We start from the raw sequence: 22,948 nt of genomic DNA, 5'->3' as shown, positions 1-22,948 counted from the left end.
AGAATCTTGGTAAATGTTAAGCACAAGGAACATGAGTTTATTAGCAGTTGTAATTAAGAAACTAACGATAGCCTAGAGCCAAGTCTTGGCCCAATTGACACCAAACAAAGGCTATAAAGCCTAAGAGCCTCCACAATCACGAGCCTCTGAGATAACAGTTAAACAAAGAGTCTAAGATAAAAGATTAAAATGCATTTTCTCAATTGACTTGACCATCGTAGAGCCGCCACTCTGGTGGTCATTTTCTTGTCTTGCAAGTGACTCCATTAATCAGCCGGACCGTCTGCAAATCTGGTTTTGCAGAAATAATTAGTTGTATGTTGCAATAAAGCGAACAAACTACAAATTATAAGTGATTCATTTAGATGTTCAAACATTAGCTGATGATGGTACATAAATTACATTGAAGGGTTTGGTTCTCAATCATTCAGACAAGCCATTGGCCAAAGCTTATTGGCTACTTTTAAGGTTGAGAACTTGAGAAGTATTTATGGAATGCATGTTAGGGAGTAGATCAAAGTTCTCCAATTAAAACTATCACGTTACACAAAAAAAAAAAAAAAATAAGGCTAAGAAACTAAGACTGCTAAACTGAGAAATCCTCTACAAATACAAATTGTTGCTAATAACTAGCTTCAATATGGCTTCTCAACACTTGCAAGCAATTTTCCAGAGCGCTTGTTTGATCATTCCCACAGGTGCAATTGCAGCTCCTCGAAACTGGAACCAAGTCAAAAGAATCAACATTCACAAGTGTGCATTTGGAAGCAACTTAAAAGGAAAATTAACTTCTGGATTCTCCCTAGAAGGACAAACCTTAGATTTTAAGGTCAATGTCAGAATGCCATTAGCAGCAGATGATTGAACTGAGTGTGCATCCAAGTGCAGAGTATTTATGGCATCCATGACATCAAGCAAAATATATTCTCTATAAGGACATCTCATCTCAATCAGAACCTCCTGCTCTTTAATGCTGACTTTCACGTCTAACGGTAGGCCGTCTTCGGGAACAGCTCTGTTGAGTTCTGGGTCAGTTTCATCAATGTCACTAGCCTTCCTCTTGTTTATCCAAGACTTCCTGCCATTATCAATCTTTTTCTTGTCATAGTTATCTGATATCTGCTCTACCATGTCCAGGTATTTCCTTCTGGCCCTGGCTTCAAAATCTACTGAATCCATGCAAGATTCCAACTCTTCTACCCTTGCCTCAAGCTCTTTCATGTATTTAATCGTGTCACTGAGAACTGATGCTTTGTCAATCTGCATAAGCATGATCAAGTGGATTATCATGAGCAGAAACACAATTAAGAGTATTTGATTTGAGGAAATAATTTGAGAAGATACTTCATAGCAAGTGCTAATGACTAAACCAGACAACATCATTACATCATGTCTTTTTCCTCAACATAATTACAAGCATCGTTTCTTATATATTTAAAACCATTGTGAAAACCTTGAGAACTGATTGAATATATGAGAGTATATTCGTTTAAGCACTCAATGTCAAGCTGTGAATACCTGAGACTTCCACAAAAATGTAGAGAAGTTTGTCAAAGAGAAAGAATCCTAAAGAAGAAAATGATCTTTTCAGTTATGATCAATGTCACATAATCTCCAGTAAATGACAATTGAATTACCTCACTGATAGAAGGAACCATTGACCTGAGAACCAGAAAGTTTTCATTCTCTCTTCTATTATCTGAAATATGTCCTATGCAAATATCATCACTTTTCAATTTTCGCACCCAAACTTTTCCACCATTTTCCTTCTGGGACCTGAGAGAGCAACCACCATACATCAAAGGGACTGTCAATAAAATCTTTTTTAGCATTCTCTGCTGTACCTGTGGCCTATGAGCATCATTAATTGCTACATTTTTCCAACTCAGGAAACTGGATTTGCAATCTCTATAACGCAAACTTGGGTTTTCAATCAACTGAGGTGAGCTTCCCAGAATAGAAGAGAGAATTCTTCTGTAGTGCAAGTCATCATCAGCTTCAAGATCCAAGGAACTTAGTTTTGCGTGATTGGAGTTTTGAAGTTCTTGCAAATGAATGCGGTTTACATTTTCTCGCTCGGGAACAGAGATAGCTTTTCGTTGATTCACAAAAGCTTCAGAAATACAGTCACTGGAATTCATGGAATCTTGAACGCCATTGCTGAAGTCATCATCCATGAAATGCCAGCTCTGAACTTGAGAAGCCCCACCATTAACACCTTCAAGCATGAAGGAGTCTTCCGTCTGGTAATTGTGCTCACAGCCATTGGAACATTCATCAGGAGAATCCATGTTGATTTCTTCATGGATTTGTCCACCTAATTCACTGATTCCTTCCTGATCAAACTTGATTTCTTCTGTGGAGGAATATAGGTTCTCCAAAGGCAAAGTATTCATTATTTCAAGGTTAACCTTGGCACACATTGGATCTCTATCATCATCTGCTTTGTGAGGAGCAGAAGAAGATTTGTCAGAACAAACAGGCTTTGACAACTCTAATAAGGAGGCTTTGATGTGTTGAAGGAGACTAGGGTCCTCTGAGACCTTAAGATAGCACAAAAAAGGAGAAGAACACTTAATATGGGGATGAGTTGCACTGCTGCATAAATTTGTAAATGGTAAACTGAAAAATTCAGGACTCTAGTTCCACAAAATATTACCAGTTCGGTTACACCTAGCTCAATCACGCCCCCCAGATAGGGAAAACATACAACAGTCTGCAAAACAGAAACAACATACCATGTCACAAAGATGTCCGAAACCAGCAAAGAACACATTGTTGCCTGAGTAGAATTATTATACACGAATAACAGCTTAAAAACTGTTGGTAATCCTAAACACAATCGGAAAAATTTGGGAAATTAACTTGGTGTAGGAGTCAAATTAGGCAAACCCAAATAGAAACTACTCATGGTTCTTTCCAATTTGAAGTATTCAATATGTATGTATGTATTACTTTGTATATAGTTAACGGCTGATGTTAACAGTGCTAGCAGAGGGAACAAATAAAGCATGAAAATATATAATTCTGGAACATCATTCCATGAGCTAGGCCAAAAAAAATTACATAAAGAAGACATTAACTCTACAACCTGAACTGTGGCTTTGTTTTTTTCTAATAATGAAAACAGAAAACATGTCCAAAGTCCAAAAAGCTGTTGCCAATCTGATGGGTTTAAATAAGTACAGTTGAGTAATATGTTTACAAGAGAAATTTTCATACCTGAATAGATGCACTCTAAAAGCATCCGATGCGCAGTTATGGCAAAAGAAGTTCACACAGAAACACAGAAAGTCAGTTCATTTAGCTGCTTTATAATACAAAAGGGCTAAATTACCAGTTGAAACAGTGAGAAATTTGAAAGGGCTATCTGCCAAGGAAAACCAACCTTAGCCAGCAAAGATCTAGAGAATACTTTGCTATCTGCATATTGAGCATCGCTTAACCAGATGGTTTGACCATTTGCTAATGCTCTTCCTGGCAAACTGTGCAACAACAGCAGGAAGAATGATAAAAATATCAAAATATGAAGCATATACACAATAGAACTGATAAAATAAAATAAAATAAAAAGATTAGTACCCTTGGCCAGGACTGAATACAAAGGACATGCAAACCAAGTAATACCACTCGGCATCTGAGAGATCCTCTGGAGACAATGCTGCAGAAGGCCTCTTAGCTTGTTGTTGGTCGGTTTCACCTTCCAAAAGAGACTGGTAAAGTTCTCTCAATTGCTCACTCCTCTGTAAGCCTATTTTATCAGCCTTAAGCTCCATTGCTTGGACTGTTTTTCTAGTCTTGATGTCTCCATTGTAGTACCCATCACCCCATTCCAGTACCCTAGAAGTATTAATCACAACAGATCTTCTTAAAGTAAGCTATAAAAATGTGAATGAAAACGCACGTATCTTGATTATTTTATGTCATACAGTTATATTTAAGGGAAACAAGTGTGCCCAAGGGTATAGATTGCACGTGGCTGTAAATTGTTCGAATGCCAAGGGAAGCATTTTCCTCTCTCTCTAAAAAAAAAAAAAAAGGGAAGCATTTTCCATGAGATAAAGTTTTCATCTTTCAACTTTCCTTTTCAAGATGTATTCTTTTAAAAGAAAAAAACAACTTCTTTTCAATGGATTCAAGCTGAACTGGATGCCATGAAATCTCACTTTCCTTTCATGTATACCAATTTAAGTTACATACCCATGACTAATTTTCAACGAAAGGAAGTGCTATAAGCTTTAGCAATGACCATATTCTACTTCCATAAAATTCTTCTGCAGAACTACATCATACCATTCGTTACAGAAACACAAACAATAATTACAAATGACTACTCTGAGCTTGACTTTGAAAGAAAGTTCCCATTTTGGGTAACACTTCTCCAGTGCTAAAGACAGAAGGTGATCATTTATATTAGATTCCAAATATCTATACAAACATCCTGATGTGGAAGTAAAGAAACAAGATTTGCACCAGAATAATATATACAAGCGGGAGGAAATGATGCACAAAAACAGAAAAAGAGGTAATACCCTTGCTGTGTGGTTGACAGTGACCAGAAAATTGCATAGCTCCATTGGACACTCCTTACAGCAACAGCAAGCTGTTTCCTTAGGTTTTCTGGCACCCCATCATGTGTTTGACTTCCAGTAGCCATTTTCTGACAGGCAACTCTTAAGCTGATCTTACAGAATTTAGAAGGCCATTGGTTCCCAGTTTTCCAGCTGATCTGATTGATGGAAATTTGCTTTCAGCAGAGTGAAAAAAAAAAAAGGAACCCAATTGGCTATCTTTCAACAATTCATGGCCGTAACAACCGATCAAAGATAAATAGCTCAGACCAACTTGAAGTTGCCTTAAAAGTGAGGTGGTATGGGGACAGTTTCTTTTTGACAGATGACCAGAAAGAAGGTTTGCTATGGCTTCTGAGCTCTGACGTTGAAAAACCAGGAGCCAATTGAAAATTTATAAGCCCAGGAAAACAAAAAAAATTGAAAATTCATAAAAGCAAAGCAAAAAAAAAAAAACCCATCTAATTTTTCCTGAGATTACACAAGAATCTGAGCTTTTTGGCTCTGTTTCCTGTTATGAATTTTTTATTTGTACGTCCATCAGACTATTCTATGCAGTGCTACATATATACTTAAAAATAGTTCATAAAGGGAAAGTGATAAATGAAGTTTACAAAATGTAAACCTTATCTTCATCCAAGAAAGTTTAAAAAATAATGTGTAACAAAGAATGTTTTCCATGTAAATGACGTTCATTAATGAACAACCAGCAAAAGAAAATAATGCAGTTTTTTTTTTTTTTTACATATTCAAATTAATTGTTTTTTTTTTTCACTTTATTCCCTCTGACATGTCAGAATATACAATACTGACATTAAAATTATTAATAATTTGACAATAAAACTATTTAAAAAAAAAAAAAAAAAAACACTATAGGAGCTTGGTTATTGATCAACAAAGGCCAGGTACTCCGAACATCACATCATGGTCTTTGAAATATGACACCAAGAAAATCAGAGAATTTTAACGCATAGTAAAGAGAGGTGGGGCATGGAAATTGTCCGGGTTGCAGCTGTATTGTAGTAACTTTTCTTGTTTGGGTCCTCTTAAAGGCAAATCTTTTCCCATCACAGCTTATTTTTTTTCTTGGTACAGAAAACTACCACGTTGCTAGTTTGTCCCTACACAAATAGGATAAAAAATAAAAAATAAAAAACTTTTGTTGTTTTTATCCTACTCTTTTCTGTGAGTACACTGTTAAAGTGGGGTGCTCACGTGAGCTTTGGCTGCTATGAGATTCTTTCTTCATACTATAATACAGTGCACAGTTAATTAAGAAAAAGTAAAACCTATCATTTTGTTTTTACTGTCTCTGTGATGTAGATGTATTCTCTCTGTCTTGAGGCTGCAAATTTATCATATGTTACAAAACTACTGTCTTACTCCAAATTTATACATTTGAGGAGGGAATATAATGAATTTTAATTTTATAAGATTCTTTCCCTTCCAATTATTTTCCACGTGGTAATTAATCAAATACGCTAGATTTGCCCTACTGTAAAAAATAAAAATTACAGCATATCTTCAATAGTCTTTTTTAACTGTTGATATTTAATTTCAAGTTTTTTATGAGAGAGAAAGTGTGAAATTAAATTTGGACTGTGAAGAAAACTATAGATCTCCTGTAATTTTTTCAACGGCATCTAAGCCAAAACCCTATATACTGCACCATTATTCTATTATTATGATGATATGGCATTGTTACTCCACTTTTAGATTTGTCATTATTAGAAAAAAAAATAATTGTGAATTGACAATATTATCGTACGTTAGCATAGTGGAATAATAGTATGGTATATATTTGCAAATTTTCGTAATTTAAGTTGAGCAATAATCCATTCTACGGATCGGGATTCCCAGCAATAGACTATTGCCTATCAATTTTTTTTTGAAATCCTGGACATTAAATCTTATCCAAGGATCTACAAACAGCCACGTATCTCACTAATTAAAAAATAATAATATTTTATTATTTAAATTGTAAAAATAAAATAAAATATATATATATATATGGGGTGGCCGAGCCATGGGGGTGGCTTCGGCCACCCCCATGGCCCCAGGAGGTGGTTCAGCCACCCCCAACAGTCCTTGGGGATGGCTCCGACCACTCCCCATGGCTCAGCTAGGATTGGGATGACCGGCCACCCCATATTTTTTAATTATTTTAATTATTTTGTTTTATGTTTTATTTTTAGAATTTAAATAATAAAATATTATTTTTTTAATTAGTAGGACACATGGCAGCTTGTAGACCCTTGAATGAGATTCAATGGCCAGGATTTCAAAAAAAAATGATGGGCAATTTTCCAGCTATTGCTAGGGATCCCTCCACATTCTACACCCTTATTTCACTAGGTTGATATAACAATGTCCATCAACTCTTGTTTTTTAAAAATATATATATATAAGACTGATGAGCACCGATACATCAGCTCAGTGAGATGGAGTGAAATGAATGTGTAGTGTAATATTTACCATTTTTCATTTAAGTTCTCTCTACGTCCTACCATGGATGAAATACCATCTTCTTTATTCTAATTATTTTATATTTGAGAATAAATTTGAAAAATAGATCTATGTTTCAAGTGAAACGGATGGAGTGCCCTGAAGATGTAGGAGATAAACTTGTGGAAGCAAGTGGTGATAAGAGTAGCCTTTTCAATTTAGTTAGTGATGGATGATGAGTGGGGTGGGTAAATCATTGTGTCACACAAAAATGTGAAGCTCAAGAGATGTATGTAGAGAGGGGGGTGTGCAGGCCATAAAAGGTAAGAAGCAGAGGTGCGCGGACCAAGGCTTTAATGGCTTGAATTTTCAAGGGGTGTTCATTATTGGAGAGGGGGTGGGGGGGGGGAGGGGGCCAGAGGGAAGGACATGGGTGCCATCATGAATTGTCAACTTGTGCATACAACCACTCCTTTTGTCTTTTGACGCCTTGTTTGGACTCCTATACTTGATATTCTCTCAACCCATAATTATCTTCTTTGCTTCACTCTTCACTTCATTAAGCTCAACTGAATTTGTATTATATAATTTTTATAGTGTTATTATTATTTTATATTCAAAAGAGCAAGTGGGAAAATGCACAAGAATGACCTAAACGATGAGAATTGCAGACACTCTTCAAGTCCGACTGAGCCTTGAGGCCACTGAAATGTCCGAAACACCGCCACTTGTGGTTATAGTATTGTTACTAACTTTGTAATTAAATTATGACTATGTTTACCATTGGACTTGAAAAAAGAAGTGACCCAGAACTGTAGCAAATTTGATTGATATGAGAAAAACAATAAGGGTAACTTCATTTTACACTCTTGAATTACCACGCGATTTGACAAACCTTCTCCAAACTCTAAAATCTCTCAGTTTGAACCCTTGAACTTTCAATTACAATCAATTTGAACCCCTCCATCAGATTTAACCATTAATTTCTAACGAAAATACCTAAAAATACCAAAATATCCCTGATTTTCGTTTTTATTTATTTTTAAAAATTTGGAATTAAAGGTAAATTTAGAATTTTATAAAAAAATCAGGGGTATAAACATCATTATTGTCTCACTTTTAACAATTAAAATCTGACGGGGGGTTCAAATTGACTGCAATTGAAAGTTCAGAAGTTCAAATTTAAAGGTTTTGAAGTTTGATGGAGACTTGTCAAATCCGTGGTAATTTAGTGGTCTAAAGTGAAGTTACCCCAAAAAAGTAAGAATGTTATGTATGAAAAAATGAAGAAAAAAAAATTGTTTTATAGTGATTTTTTTATTTGAATAGTAATAAAAAGTAATTAATGTGATGTAAAAAATAAGAATATTATGGTTTGATTTTGAGATGAATAGTTTGGGATTTTTTTGGGTTCCTTTGGCAAATATAGCCAATGTTAAATATTTTAAAGATAAGAGAGATTCCTCTTTATAGTATAATTCTATAAAATATGTGCTATGTATTCAAGATTGGATTGTTTAAATTTTTAGATAAACTATAAGATGTTATATAAATAGTCTATTTTATGAAGTTAAAAAAAAAAAAAATAGTTTATCTAATTAGCTCAAGATATAATCTTAACAATAATTAAAGAGTAATGCTAGGAACTATTTTTTTATCCTCTTTTTATCATTCTAAAGCTGATGTGGCTTTTAAAATCACCATTAAATTTTATATGTATCATACTTGAATTTTGATCCAATGGTGATTTTAAAAGCCACATTAGCATTATGAGGATAAATAGAGAATAAAAAGATGGTTCATATCATTACTCATAATTAAATAACTAATAATTAGTACAAATTTATTGGAAAAATTCATAAACAACCATGGTCTATGATATTTATTTTATATGAGAATTGAATAAATTAACAAGCTCAAAGTTTTCTTTAACATGTAACCTATCTTAATGATGAGCTCTAGCTCGACTCGGACTCGAAAAAATTAAAAAAATAATAATAATAATAATAAAAGAACTAAATTTAACTTTAATATTCGACTCCACTTGATTACAACTATAAATTAGATGGAATAAAAACTTTATTTTGACATTTTTATAATTTATCCTCAATTAAACACATTCCACTCCATTCCCTCCTCTGTATTTTTTATCTGATATATATAGAGGTGTGGTGTTCCATTCCTTTCAAATGAAATGATTCAATTTCTTGTCGGAATAATCGGGTCTCAATGGAATAAACTAGCTAGATTACTTTATGTGCGCAGAATAATTTAATAAAAAAATTGAGGTTTTTCTTAATTTTCAGGTAAGACTTTTTCTTTCTTGCTTGCAGCCAAGTACTGTGGGTGTTTAATTATCAGTTTCTTCCCTTAATCCTCTTTTTGGTCTTCTAATTTTCCCGTTGTGCTTGTTACAGACGAACTTCCCTTTCCTTTGCTTCCATATAACCCCACATGCAAAAGTCCAAAGATGTACATGCATGTTCAAATTGTAGGGGATATAAACTAACACGTTGAGATCCCATGCAATTCCTTTTTCTTTTTTTTTGCGACTCGTTTATTTAAAATGAATGTAGACACCAATCACGACATACAATAAAGCAAAATAAAATAAAATAAAAATTTATTGGCATGGTTTGAGGTGACTGAACCACTCAAAGTGGATGGTTCGGCCACCCAATCCTAATGGCTTTAGGTCTGTTCGACCATTCTTAAATTTGGTCTGACACCGAACCATCCTTACGGAACCACTCTTATGGCCATAAGAGTGGTTCGGTCACCCCAAATTATGCATTTGAGGTGGCCGAATCACTTTGAGTGGTTCAGCCACCTCCAAATCACAAAATTGCCACTTTTTTGAATGTAGCATTTTTCAAGCGTTTCAATGCCTAAAAATTGTATAAATTACATAATTTGAGAATCTACAATTTTAAAGAAATTGTAGGGAATCCTGATCCTACAAATTTAGGGTGTGTTTGAGATTGCGATTTTACAATAATAATCTGCGTTTTTAAAAGATATCGCAAAACGTAAGGCGTTTAGCATTGAGATTTAAAAAGTACTTAATTTAAAATAGGAAAAAAAATCTGTGATTTCTATAAGGAGGTTAGGAGGTGCTTATTTGAAAAAGCGTGACTTTAAACCAAAATCACGATTTCGCATAACAAATATTTGATAAAAAAATATTTTTTAACATGTTTTATCAAACAGCTTTGCGATTTTAAAAAGTAGCAATTTCAAGACTTATTGAAACCGCAATTCAAAACACACTCTTAATAGATCAACTATAAATTTGTGAAGTCCATCACTGACTTATATCGAGTCCACAATTTTAATGGTTAGTTAACTTAGTTTGTAATATGAGCAAAATTATAGACAAAATATTGACACCAATTATTTTTCATTAATTAATCCAAACATATTACTGTTTTAATTTGAGACTCGTAAGTTTCCCGTGTATATGATATGTTTTAACGTATATATATCTCCAGATTTGTGGGAGGAAGAGTGGAAGACGGATTACATATAGAGTCCAAGTGGTTGTTTCAAAATCCTCGCAGTGAGTACCGACCATTTCTTATGGCCTTTATTTTCGGATGCCCCCATTATTTTCGTCTCCTTCCTCGGCCTTTGTTTCTTGCTGTGTTTCTGTTCTCTTTGTTGTGGGTTTCATGTATTCAAAGAACAAAACAAAGCAGAGGAAAAGTCTCAGAGAAAAAAATAAAATTCCAGACAATCACGGGATCACATATGAGAATGAGTGATTGGTCTATATATGAGAAATAATATATATATATATATATATATATATATATATATATATATATATATATGTTTGTCCTCATATTCATTAAAAAAAATAAAAAATGGCAAAACTGTAAATTTTTCTTACTGTATTTGCATGTATGCATGTGGACGGATTACTGTGAAAGCATATATTATGGCTCATATATATATAGTTTCGTAGGTTGTTTATCAAAGTGTCGTTTACCTAACAATGCGAGATTAATTTAAATTAAAACAGTAACCCATTATAGTACGATTGACGTGGAAACCCTAACATATCTGTCTTATGTCTTTGTCTTGTTCCTAGATCTTGCCCCCCCCCTCCACCCCCCCCCCCCCCCCTTCACCATATATATATATATATATATATATATATATAATACTTTCTATATATCACTTTTTCTATCCACATTAAAAATGAAAAAGACACTTGGTGGAAAGGAAAATCTTGTATCGAGCAAAATGGAGAAATGTCTTTCTCTATGAGTCTATCCAAAAATATGGGTTGTCTCGAGTAATTTAATCGGCTTGAGACCATACTTTATGAAGTGGAAGTCATTAGTTCGAATTCTCTCTCTTTCCTCTTGTGTGGACTTGACATGTGAGATCCACGCGTCGGCGAGTGAGAATATACTCCGGCATGCGAGACTCCAAAACCACCAAAACGGAGACCCAAAAAAAGACTACAAAAAAGACACCAAGCACTACTATCAAGAGAAGGAAAAGTCGTTATTCTCTCCTTTGTGTTTTTTCCTTAGGCGGCTAGGCTTTAGTTGAGCAGTGAAAAAATAATTGACTTTTCTTCTAATATTCTAGTAGTTTTGATTATTTTTTCGCATTAAATCTTTAGTATTTTTTTCATGCAAGGTAAGCCAAATTCAAACATTTTAACTACAATTTTTTTTTAATTAACTCGTATTTATAAACCAACCAAACAAGTACAAAGGGCAAGGACATAGAAAAAATTTGAAAAAAAAAAAGAATTAACTACTCTTACACACGGACATGTAAAAAAAATAAAAAAATAAAAAAAAAATAGGTACAAAAGGCAAGTTATTTAAAATTTTCCATTAATTTCCAAAAGAAATTAAGCAGTACTCGAGATTTGGAGCAGTTTTAAATTTTAGTTAATTAATTAATTCGTTAACAGAAAGGATGAATAGATGATATTGAATGGAATAAAGACAAGGACATTTATGAGTGCATCGATTAGACAACCTCGTTTTCTATCATAATAATTAGTACCACCGATATATTATATATATATATTATTAATAGTGTCACGATATTCGAGAATTAGCACGTGAGAAAACAGCACAAAAGATTGGTCAACATCTTTTTCAATCGGAAAAAAGACCTTTTTTTTTGTTTATCATGACGATATTACTACTTTTACAGAGTGAGCCCGTCGTATTACTGAGATGCACTTCATCCCGTTCCGTCCGGATCTATCCCGACACATCTTAATCCGGCCAAATTCCTTATTATTAGCTCCTAGAATTTTGTGAATTTTTTTTTTTTTTTTTTAATTATTAGAATATGAATATCAAGATGAAGCGAAGGAGACGATGAAAACAATTAATAAAAAAAAAAAATTATAAGAGTACTAATGAATAAATTTTATATTATTTTCTTCAGATATCACTAATTTAAATTTTTTTTTTTGTTTACTTTACATTATTTTGGTACTTGTATTTTGATAAAAAAATTTGGTACTCATAGAATTTCTTTTTTTGTGAAATTTAGACCGTGTGAGATAGGCAGGATGTGGGGCTTATTTTTTATTTATTTTTATTCAAATAAGGGGAAGCGAGTTACAATGGATCGTCTAATAACAAAAGGGTAGGCACCCTAACAACAACGCCCAAATAAAAAACGTAGTATAAAGATGGTAACAATAACAGACAATAATAGGTAATGGTTTCATTCATGATCTCAAAAGAATCATAAACAAGTCAGGCATTTCCAAGGGTAGCATAAGGCAATAATAAGTGGCAAAAGGACTCGGTAAAGAGTCCCAAGCGATGAAGGCAACAACCACGGTTAAGAGGTTGTTGCAGAAAAGGTATTACAGTAAACTAGAAGGAAGCTGTTGAAGGCTATGGGGCATGTTCGTTTTGGGTACATGGGATTTGTATTTTAGATTATACAAAACAAGTGGGTTTTGTAATTCTCCTGTCTTAAATCTATTATAACACTTAGAATAACCATTTCTATTGCCCATAGAAGAATAACGGTTTCTTAAATTGAGAAACTATTCATCATTCCTCAATTTAAAGAATAATGATTTTTTCACATATATTTCACGTACCAAACATCACCTAAACATCACCTAAGTACGAATAGTTGTAAGAAGCATACCTACATATCAATTGAAATGACCCAAAATCATATAATTTAGAAAACCCAAATCTTTAATTCAAAAGCGCATTTAGTTTTTTTTTTGTATAGATTTGTTTCCAAGTTAATTTGTTATAACTTAGATGAAATTAATATTTCATAAGGATATGACATGTAAACAGACAATGCAGGAGCCAGGAGCCAGGAACCAAGATGTTCAACAAATGATTTTATTGAAGCATAATTAATTACTTGTCTATGTTAGTGACAAAATTATTAGATTCATAAAGTAAAAAAAATGTAATGTCTTTATTGATAAGCCTGCTACCTGCATTTTGTGTTGGAAAAGTAAAAAGGATAATGTAAATAAATCATTGCTTGAGTAATTAAAAATTCCTTCCCTTCCTTAAACAAATATTATTAAATTCTCTAACTAAATTTCCAAGTTTCCTTTTCTTTTCATTAACTTTTCCAACTCCCAAGCGATTCTCTTTTTTATGGTCATGATTATTATATTTTATAGTGTAAATAATGTTATATTATTTATTTTTTATTATATTTATCACCAAATATTATTCACAAAATTAAATACAAATATTAAATTACAATCATAAAATAACTTCTGAAATTGGTCCAAGAACCAACCACACATGATTAAATGATTAATCATGATGAATATTCAATTCATATAAAAAATATCATAGAAAAAAAAATTATTCTGAATTCTGATCACGTGGCTTTCACATGGAAGGAATAATTTAATACTCTTATTTTTTATTTTTTTAGACATTTTCTAATAGGCCAAGAACTTTGCTGATCATCGAGAGTCTCCTCGTGACCATATGCAAATGAATAATGTAAGCAATTAGTTTTTTTTAATTAATTTGCCACCGACAGTTTTTTTTTTTCCCCTGCCAAGATAAAAGTTGTCTTGAGTTACATGCTAAAAACTTTAGCATGCTTGGGACTCGGATAGTAGGATTATTTATTTATTTATTTTTACATTTTCAAACAAAGGAAAGGGGAAGAGGGATTCGAACTAGTGACCTCTACTTCATGAAGCGTGATTCACAACCAATTGAACTATCCCTTGAAGACAAGCAGAACTGTTAAATTGTAGTCTCGATCAGTGATATTAATATTGTAAATACTTATTTTCGAGTTAAAAAATTGTTATGATTTTATTAAATAAAAAACATACATGATGTTTTTATTGAATTTATTTTCGTAAACTGAAATGATACAGTTAGCGGTTAGTAAAGGCCAAAAAAAAATGCCCATTACCTAATAGGCGGTTGGCAGGGCGTTTTTGCATTCAATAATCACACGGTTAGCAATTAATAACTGGCCGGCCATCTAGACGGACACATACAGTTACCTAAAAATGATAACCTCTCAATACGATTGCAATCCATATAGATCCAATTAGAGACAATAACTGCATCTGCAACCGCTTGTACAACAGACTTTATTGATTGTACTTAAATGATGGGAGTTTGACAGATTCCAGGCATCATTGAGCCCAGGGCCCATGGAGTAATTACAATGATGTTTTGGGTTGTGTTTGCTTTAAAGCATTTTTCTGACATAATTTTAGGCCCTTTTCTCAAATGTACCAAAAGAAAATTGAGGCCCCAAATAGTTGGCAAATTGAAATTAAGCCCAAGCCCCTCTTGCACCCCAGCCCAAAATAGACTCCCCTGCCATATTGTACCGTGGAGAATGGTCTTTTTTTTTTTTTAATAAAAATAATAAAGGAAAAATATAATTTAACTTCCAAACTATCAAATGTTTTTATTTAGCATTTAATGTTCAAAAAGTGATAAAGTAGCTCAAAACTACCAATTAGTTATAATTTGGCAACTCCGTTAGTTATTACTATCAAATAAGATGAAAAATTTAATACTACATCGTTTTGACAATGTTAAGTTACTAAAATACCATTTTTTTTAAAAAAAAACAATAAAAAAAAAAAAACCTCCCAAAACAACATCATTTTGAGGGGAAAAAAAAAAAATGGTGCTTTAGGGGTGGCTAGAAGGCCATGGGGGTGGCTGGGCTATTGGGTTGGCCGGCTGAGCCACCCCAGGCCTGTGGGGGTGGCTGGGCGGTGACCCTAGGCCTGTGGGGGTGGCTGAGCGGCGACCCCACAGGCCCGGGGGTGGCTCGTTGGCCGAGCCACCCCTAAATCACCATTTTTTTTTTTTTTTTTTTAAACGACGTTGTTATTGGTGTGCATTTTTTAAATTGATTTTTTTTTTCAAAATGGCATTTTAGTAACTCAACCTCAAAAAACGACGTCGTTTTGCATTTTTCATCATATTTGACGATATTTACTAACAAAGTGGTTAAATTGTAATTTTTTGATAGTTTGGAGGTTACTTTATCACTTTTTAAATATTAGGAGCTAAAATGAAAAAGAAGATAGTTTTGGGGCTAAATTATATTTTTCCAAAAAAAAAAAAAAATCTCGGATCCAGCACCCTCTCAACGGGTTCTGTTCCCCGCCACTTTCTCTAGCTATTGTTTGGTTCCCGAGAGAAAATGTTGCGAAATTGACGGCAAAGCAAATGAATACCCCCATGAATTTTAACTAAAATATCTCCATCTCTCTACTCAGCAGCTTCAAGTGAAAGTTCCTCTTTACGGTTTACAATTATACGACATTATCTCTTTCTTTCTTTCTCATTGATCAAAAAACAAAAACAAAAAAAGACACTAACTCTTTCTCAGGAAAGTTGCTGATTTTCCTTGTAACCAAACAAAGGTTTGAAAAGGTGTTTCTATTTCCAACTTCTCTTTGAGAACAGTCTGAGAATGGCGACTTCGTTGATTCAAGTCTTCCATAGCCTTAGGCCTCCTACTGCATCTTCTACTGCGACTACGGCTTCGTCGCTGCGAAATTCTCAAACCCTTTCGGCTTCTTTGCAAGTTTCCTTAGGGTTTCGGAGCTCAGTGGACTTCAATTCGTGCGGCTTGAAGGGTTGCTTTGGACCGTCTAGCGCTCGGTCTCGTACTTGGGCCATGGAGAGAGAGAGAGAAGAGAGAACTGAGGATTACCCTCAAGAGGGTGATTCCGTGGATGCTGTAGATGACAAGCAGGTAACACTTTAGTTTCTTCTATTTCAAATGATTGCATTTTTTGAGTTTCCAATTTTCTTGTTAGTGATTCTTGGTTTCGTGATTGGGTTATTAGGTGTAGGGTAGTGCTGTCTTAGCAATTGGGGCGACAAACTTTGTATTCTTTGGTGAATGATAAACATCATATTGTATTGGATTTATATTGATTTGCCCACAGGGATGATAGTGGAAGACAGATTAAAACTAATGTTCTTGTATTGTTTTGTGCCGCAAATATGAGTGGATGACCTCTTTTTGTAAGTTAGAGACAATGGGCGGCAGAGAGGTGTATTAATATGTTTAAATTTTTAAGAAGTTTAAATTTGTAGGCACGTGGATCTTGTTAAATTCTGGATGTTGAACTTTAGAATGCTGGTGAAGGTTGATGAACTTATTTGTAGAATTAAAAGAAAATAGTTAAAAGAATAACAAAGAAAAAAGAATCATGATGAGATCAGGTAAGGTGAAATGGTTACAGAAATTGTTGGAAGAGAACCATGTTACACATTGAGGTTTAGAAGTTGTTGGTGACCTTGTTGAGTTTTGGATTAGTTGGTTTGCTGTTATGATGATTGTCATGCCATTTTTTTGGATCTTTTTTCCTTTTGTTTTTTGATAGGCTGTAAGCACACCCCAGGAGTTGCTCGAGCGAGACTTTGCTGGCACTCCTTATGTTCCTGTATATGTGATGCTACCAGTGAGTCTTCTAATTATACTCCTGTTCTCTAACTGGATGTAGTTGTATTTCCATTTTTTTTCAGCAGGTCCGCTAATATCTACTCTATGGTCGCTTGTTTTCTATGTGGGAGAGCAATTTATTTTCCAAAAAAAATTACTTGGGAGTATTACCTAATTGCCTCTCATGGCTACATAGTTTTTAAGTTATTCTCATGTATTACAATGGGGGAGTGGCAGCTGGGCATCATTAATATGAATTGCGAGTTGGTGGATCCTGAAGGTCTTCTCAATCAGCTAAGAACCTTGAAGTCAATCAATGTTGATGGTGTTATGGTCGATTGCTGGTGGGGAATCGTAGAGGCAGATGATCCACAGGTATATAATTGGAGTGGCTACAAAAGGCTCTTTCAGATTGTGCGTGAGCTTAAGCTCAAGTTGCAGGTGAGCAGTATATACTCTATGTTGTTTCTATGCTTGTTCAAGCTTTTTCAATCATTACATCTGTGCTTTAGTTGTGTAAAATGTTTCTTTGCTTGCACTTTTTGTTTTGTGTGTAGATAGAAAGAAAGGGTGAAACAATTACTGTTTTTACTTTACAGCCATCAAACTGTGTTGGATGCGGGTTGATTTAGAGAAGTGAATGCTGTTAAGTGTTCTAGTGGGATGCTAATGAATCACCTGATGTTATGTATGACTACAATTAAACATATAAGCAGTTTAAAGCTCTTCTGTAACATGAGGAGTATAATGTGCTGATTTGATGTTGAATGCAGATTAAATTGGTTCCAAGGGAGAAGTAAATTGGGATAAATTCAAAGACACAAAAAAGAAAGAAAGGAAAAAGTCCAAACTACAGATGTTTGGTGATTGCAAAAACAGCTTAAGAGTGACTGATACATATATACGCTTTCAGAGGGGAAAGGCCATGGGGAGATATTAGACAATGGCCACCCATAGTTCAGCTTACTATGAATTCTCTCTCTCTCTCCCCAAACCAATGAGACCTTTATATATGGGCCTCTGTAGAGGAGCAAAAAGAAAGAGAATCCACAATGACATGCTGAAAAATAACTAAAAATATTAACATCATAAGAATTATCTTAGTAGAAACTAACATAATTTTCAACAAACAAATAGATGAAAGTTTATGCTGACGGAAACTTGTTCTAACATTGTTGTTGAGAACCACTAATAAGCTTGATATCAAAGTAAGAGCTAAAATCATTTTCATGAGGATTATTCCCTGCTATTTCTCTTTTGCATCCTCATGCTGGACCTGATTACCATTTAATACAAAATGGTTCAGGTTGTAATGTCTTTTCATGAATGTGGAGGTAATGTTGGTGATGATGTACATAATCCGCTCCCCCGTTGGGTGACAGAAATTGGTCAAAGCAATCCTGACATATATTTCACTGATAGAGAAGGAAGGCGCAATCCTGAATGCCTCTCATGGGGAATTGATAAGGAACGGGTCTTAAAAGGCCGGACAGCAGTTGAGGTATTGCATTTAAATATGATTGTTAAGCTATATTAGATCTCAATCTTTCTGTTAGCAGTTTTTAAGTTTAAGAAATACTGTCTTGTACCTTTTCCTATCACTGTCCCGTTTTATACTCTAATCTTTAGTCTTAAGACATATTTATTTACTAAATGTATTATCTATTATTTTAATCCTTAACATATACACGCTCATACATACATATAGACACACATACATAGCCATAGAATCCTTGTTTAGCTAGATAGCCTAAAACATATTATATAAAGAATTCTGTTCTACACAATATAATTCAAGACAAGATTTGAAGGGTATGCTGTTGAGACGTAAGGGTTGGACTTTTTTCCTATTAATTTTTATTCTCCTTGCATATCTAGCTACAACAGATTCTATTGTTTGATGCATAAATCATTAGATTTAAGATTTAGTGTTTTGTTTTGTTTTTAAATTTTTTATTATAAAAAACTCAGGTTTACTTTGACTACATGAGAAGCTTTCGGGTTGAATTTGACGAGTTTTTTGAGGATGAAATCATCTCTGAGATTGAAGTTGGACTAGGACCATGTGGAGAGCTACGATATCCTTCTTATCCTGAAAAGCATAGTTGGAGATATCCTGGTATTGGTGAATTCCAGGTACTCTTCTTTTTTGGATGAATAAATGGTGATTGGAATGATTGTCTTTAGTTACTTCAGAGTTTTCCATAAATAGTGATTGCATCACAAAATGGTTAATTAGATGTGCTTCAACATATTCTATAGACATGATCTTGTTTCACTGTCACCATTTTTAGCTAATTTCATAAAAGATATTAAATTCTTTGTGCATTGACACAACCTATTCAGTTCAGTCCTATGATAAATACTTGATGAAGAGTCTTACGAAAGCAGCAGAAGCAAGAGGACATTCACTTTGGGCCAGAGGACCAGATAACGCAGGTTCTTATAATTCCACACCACATGAGACTGGGTTCTTTTGCGATGGAGGTGAATATGATAGCTATTATGGCAGATTCTTTCTTAACTGGTACTCTCGAGTATTGATTGATCATGGCGAACGTGTACTTGGTCTAGCCAATTTAGCTTTTGAAGGCACTTCCATTGCTGCAAAGGTGATTCACTTTTGTAGAAATAATATTTTTTTTTCCCTGTTTAACTAATGCAGTGATTATTTGTTTATTTATTTATATGTGGTAAAAATGAAAATCACAATATGAAATTTATTTCTTATAATGTTTGCTATTAAAGAACCTTTGCTTTTCTTGATTGATAAGTAGGTATCAGGTATACATTGGTGGTACAAGACAGCCAGTCATGCTGCTGAGCTGACTGCTGGATTTTACAACCCCTCGAATCGTGATGGTTATGCTCCAATTGCGGCAATGTTAAAAAAGCATGGGGCTGCTCTTAACTTCACATGCGTTGAATTGCGCACATTAGATCAGCACGAGGATTTTCCTGAAGCACTGGCAGACCCAGAGGGATTAGTTTGGCAGGTAGGTCTGTGCAGAAATTATATTCCATTTTCTGCTTACTAGGTATAGTAGTTTTATACCCTCTGCTGAAAAGGGCCCCCTTGCTGGAAAATTGGATGTATCTTTAGTTCAATGTGGAGACTGTTGGTGCTAAGAACAGGGCATGGGATCATTTTGATGAAGATATTTCAGTCAAAATCTCATGTGGTTTGAGTCTTAAGACCCTTTGCTCACATTGAAATTATTTTGGAGACACTGTATGCCGGTCATGCTATTCTTTTTGAATTACAATATGTACAAACTCGATTAGGGTTTAATTTACTTCAGATTTAACTTTGGTACAATGTAGTGGAATGTGGAATGCTTAATTAACAACCAATGACGGATCTGGAGCAGATCCATTTCCAGTCTGCTTGTAAGTTACATTATGTTCGGTAAATCTTTTAGATTTTTTAACCATAAGCAAACTATATTTATTTCCAGGTGCTGAATGCTGCGTGGGATGTTTGCATTCCAGTGGCTAGTGAGAATGCTCTTTCTTGCCATGATAGAGAAGGCTACAATAAGATACTGGAAAATGCCAAACCCCTGACTGATCCAGATGGAAGACATTTATCTGCTTTTACCTACCTCAGGCTCAGCCCAGTCCTCATGGAGAGAGACAACTTCATGGAGTTTGAACGATTTGTCAAGAGAATGCACGGTAAGCCTTCCACTTCCGCCCCTCTTCTCTTTCAACATCATTCAGTCTTTGCGACAGTGTTTCTTTAACCTTTTATTTGTGGTAAGTCTTACCCTTGGCAAGCCCATATAAGATACATACAACACATCTAGGGTGGGTACCGACCCAATCGGATCCAATTACCAACTCGCAGGAGGTTGGAAGCGGGGCATCTTGATACCAACTCTAACCTATGACTCAGGGGATGCCAAATTGAGCCAACACCATTGGCCGTTGGTTCGGTGGCTAGGTGGCGGTGGAGCTACAAGATCTTGCACCCCATAGTCTGATCGTCTCCAGATTTGATGGTGAGGTTGTGAGATCTCATACCCTGCAACCAGAATGCTGCTAGATTTGGCGGTAGGATTGCTGCCATATCTGGAATTTGAGAGGGAGAGAGAGGGAGAGATCTTGTCAGGTTAAGTTGGGGTTGGGGTTGGAAAATGACCCCCTGTTGTTGTATTCCGATCTGACCTCTGTCGGTAACTAAAAATTCTTACGAATCCCAAGCTGACACCTGTTGGAACCCAAAATTTCTTGTCAGGTCAGCTTGGTTGGGTGGGTATATTTCCCACCTCTAAACACATCCATTCTGGATTCCAGGAAGATTCTACTATTACCTTACATGGTAAAAAAGCCCTTGTAAGAATCGATTTTCCAATCTCTATCCAGTTAATTTCCATGCCCCTCCAGTTGCTGATCACTAGTCTTTTAGCAATGATGGGCCATGATGGTACTTATGCAGGGGCCCAATTTTCATATTCTTGATTGCATTATGTACCTTGAGATTAAGATTACTTCAATACACACTTCTATGTTTGGTTAAAGTTTATTTGGCAAAGCTTTATCCTGCATGTTTGGGGTCACCCACTTGAATTATCCCTTTAAGTCAACTAAATATAGGTTGATATTTTTCAATGATCATGCATGTTTTCCAACCCCAATAAACAATTTCTTTTGCTTTTAACCTGTTTAGCACCGTCAATGAGACACTGATAAGAATAATCTTCTTTGCTAATGAGCAGAGGCTAATGGTTGTTTTTCTTTGGATTTGTACTGAGTTAGCTTTTTAGTGCTTTTTAATTTTTATGGATGCCTTCATGTCTATTGGATGAATGGAGGCCCATGTGTGTTTTGTGTCTAAACCTTTCTCGCCATTCGCCTTGGAGACAGTTGAAACCAATAGTTTAATTCATGAATCTTTGTTGATTTGTATGGTATCAACTACAGTTACCTGAAGCCCCAGGAGTGCCCTTTTTTTTAAAGACTTTATGAGTGGTATTTAGTGTGCATAGACATTCTTTTGATGTCATATTTACGATGTGATGGGTCAGTATCATTAAGCAGCATTTCCAACTGTTCTTTGAAGACAAGTTTCCACCCTTTCAGATTTTGTATACTCCAACTGCCTTACAGTCAAATCTGAAACAAGTCCGATGCTTGAAATCCCTGTCAACTAGGCATACCAGTGTCATCTTTCATGAACTTCATAGTCAGCTTAATATATTCTTATGCAATTTGAAGCATCAATAGCTCCTTCATTTTCATAAGATATCTCTTGTGTGTCTACTTCATCAATGCATAGAATGTAGTCACCGCACGAACATGTGCTCTTTATTGGTGATTGTAGATGCGTCCATTTGAGGTCACTGAGTGACATGATCTGGAGCATTTGGTTGTTTCTACAAGAACATAAATCCTCATATTTTTCTGTGGAGATTTGATAGTTACCCCTACCTCACTTCCACTTGCAGGGGAACCAGTTTCTGATCTTTAAGTTAATCCAAACAAAAAGCACACCAAATTTCAGGGTGCAGATGGCCAAGTTGCTGCTGCTGCTTAGGAGAATGATATGGATAAATTTCGCACTCCTGTGCATGGTTTGATGCCTGTGTACTGAAATAACGGAATGCTTCTCTTAATGTTGCAGACAGTTTCACTTCAATTTTCAGGAGTGTTAACTAAAATGGTGGACATGATGCAGCTACAAGCCTAATACTTCTTTTTAAATTCTGAGTTAATTGAGGTACTTTTTATGTAATGCTATTTTGTTAGCTGTATTCAATTTTTCCTAGCCAAAGACCTTTTTTTTTCTTTTTTTCTTTTTTAAGTTTACTTTCTTTGATTTGTATTTCCCCTGTTCTAGCTCTTTTTATATAAATATTGATTTGAGACAACAATACTTAAACTATTTAATTAATTAAAGTATATTTATTAGACTTTAAGAACACCATAAAATTGCCCTAAATATGCTAGGATTTGTGGGAATTGCTGAAATTTGGATCAATCAACAATGAACATACGATTTCAAT

The 22,948-nt window shown here is 34.7% G+C and overlaps 2 protein-coding genes across 6 annotated transcripts; one reads left to right on the top strand and one right to left on the bottom strand.

The window, feature by feature from the left end:
• Positions 1-335: 335 nt before the first annotated feature.
• On the bottom strand, positions 336-5,168 carry LOC132186033 (transcription factor EGL1). 2 transcript variants are annotated; one of them, XM_059599810.2, is made up of 9 exons: positions 4,533-5,168; positions 3,583-3,840; positions 3,389-3,485; positions 3,223-3,237; positions 2,660-2,716; positions 1,638-2,543; positions 1,519-1,566; positions 817-1,260; positions 336-720 (listed from the first exon to the last, which is right to left on the bottom strand). In XM_059599810.2, exons 1-9 carry the CDS (start codon positions 4,655-4,657, stop codon positions 649-651), a joined length of 2,022 nt encoding a protein of 673 aa, XP_059455793.1. In that variant the 5' UTR covers positions 4,658-5,168; the 3' UTR covers positions 336-648. The 2 variants fall into 2 exon arrangements, with proteins under 2 accessions (XP_059455793.1, XP_059455794.1); XM_059599811.2 differs by lacking the exon at positions 1,519-1,566 and having other exon boundaries at positions 4,533-5,164.
• A 10,464-nt stretch (positions 5,169-15,632) lies between these two features.
• Positions 15,633-22,696, top strand: BAM2 (beta-amylase 2). Of its 4 annotated transcripts, XM_059599805.1 has the most exons (9): positions 15,633-16,244; positions 16,882-16,959; positions 17,178-17,381; positions 18,247-18,441; positions 18,912-19,076; positions 19,292-19,552; positions 19,718-19,936; positions 20,399-20,618; positions 22,391-22,696. In XM_059599805.1, exons 1-9 carry the CDS (start codon positions 15,960-15,962, stop codon positions 22,411-22,413), a joined length of 1,650 nt encoding a protein of 549 aa, XP_059455788.1. In that variant the 5' UTR covers positions 15,633-15,959; the 3' UTR covers positions 22,414-22,696. The 4 variants fall into 4 exon arrangements, with proteins under 4 accessions (XP_059455788.1, XP_059455791.1, XP_059455792.1 ...); XM_059599808.2 differs by lacking the exon at positions 22,391-22,696 and having other exon boundaries at positions 19,718-19,940; positions 20,399-20,523; XM_059599809.1 differs by lacking the exon at positions 16,882-16,959 and having other exon boundaries at positions 16,152-16,244; positions 17,027-17,381.
• Positions 22,697-22,948: the final 252 nt, after the last annotated feature.

The sequence above is a fragment of the Corylus avellana genome, chromosome 6 (assembly GCF_965113065.1).
Source record: "Corylus avellana chromosome 6, dhCorAvel1.hap1.2, whole genome shotgun sequence".
Lineage (NCBI taxonomy): Eukaryota > Viridiplantae > Streptophyta > Magnoliopsida > Fagales > Betulaceae > Corylus > Corylus avellana.
The sequence above is the reverse complement of the archived record's forward strand: the minus strand, read 5'-3'. Positions and strand labels throughout refer to the sequence as shown.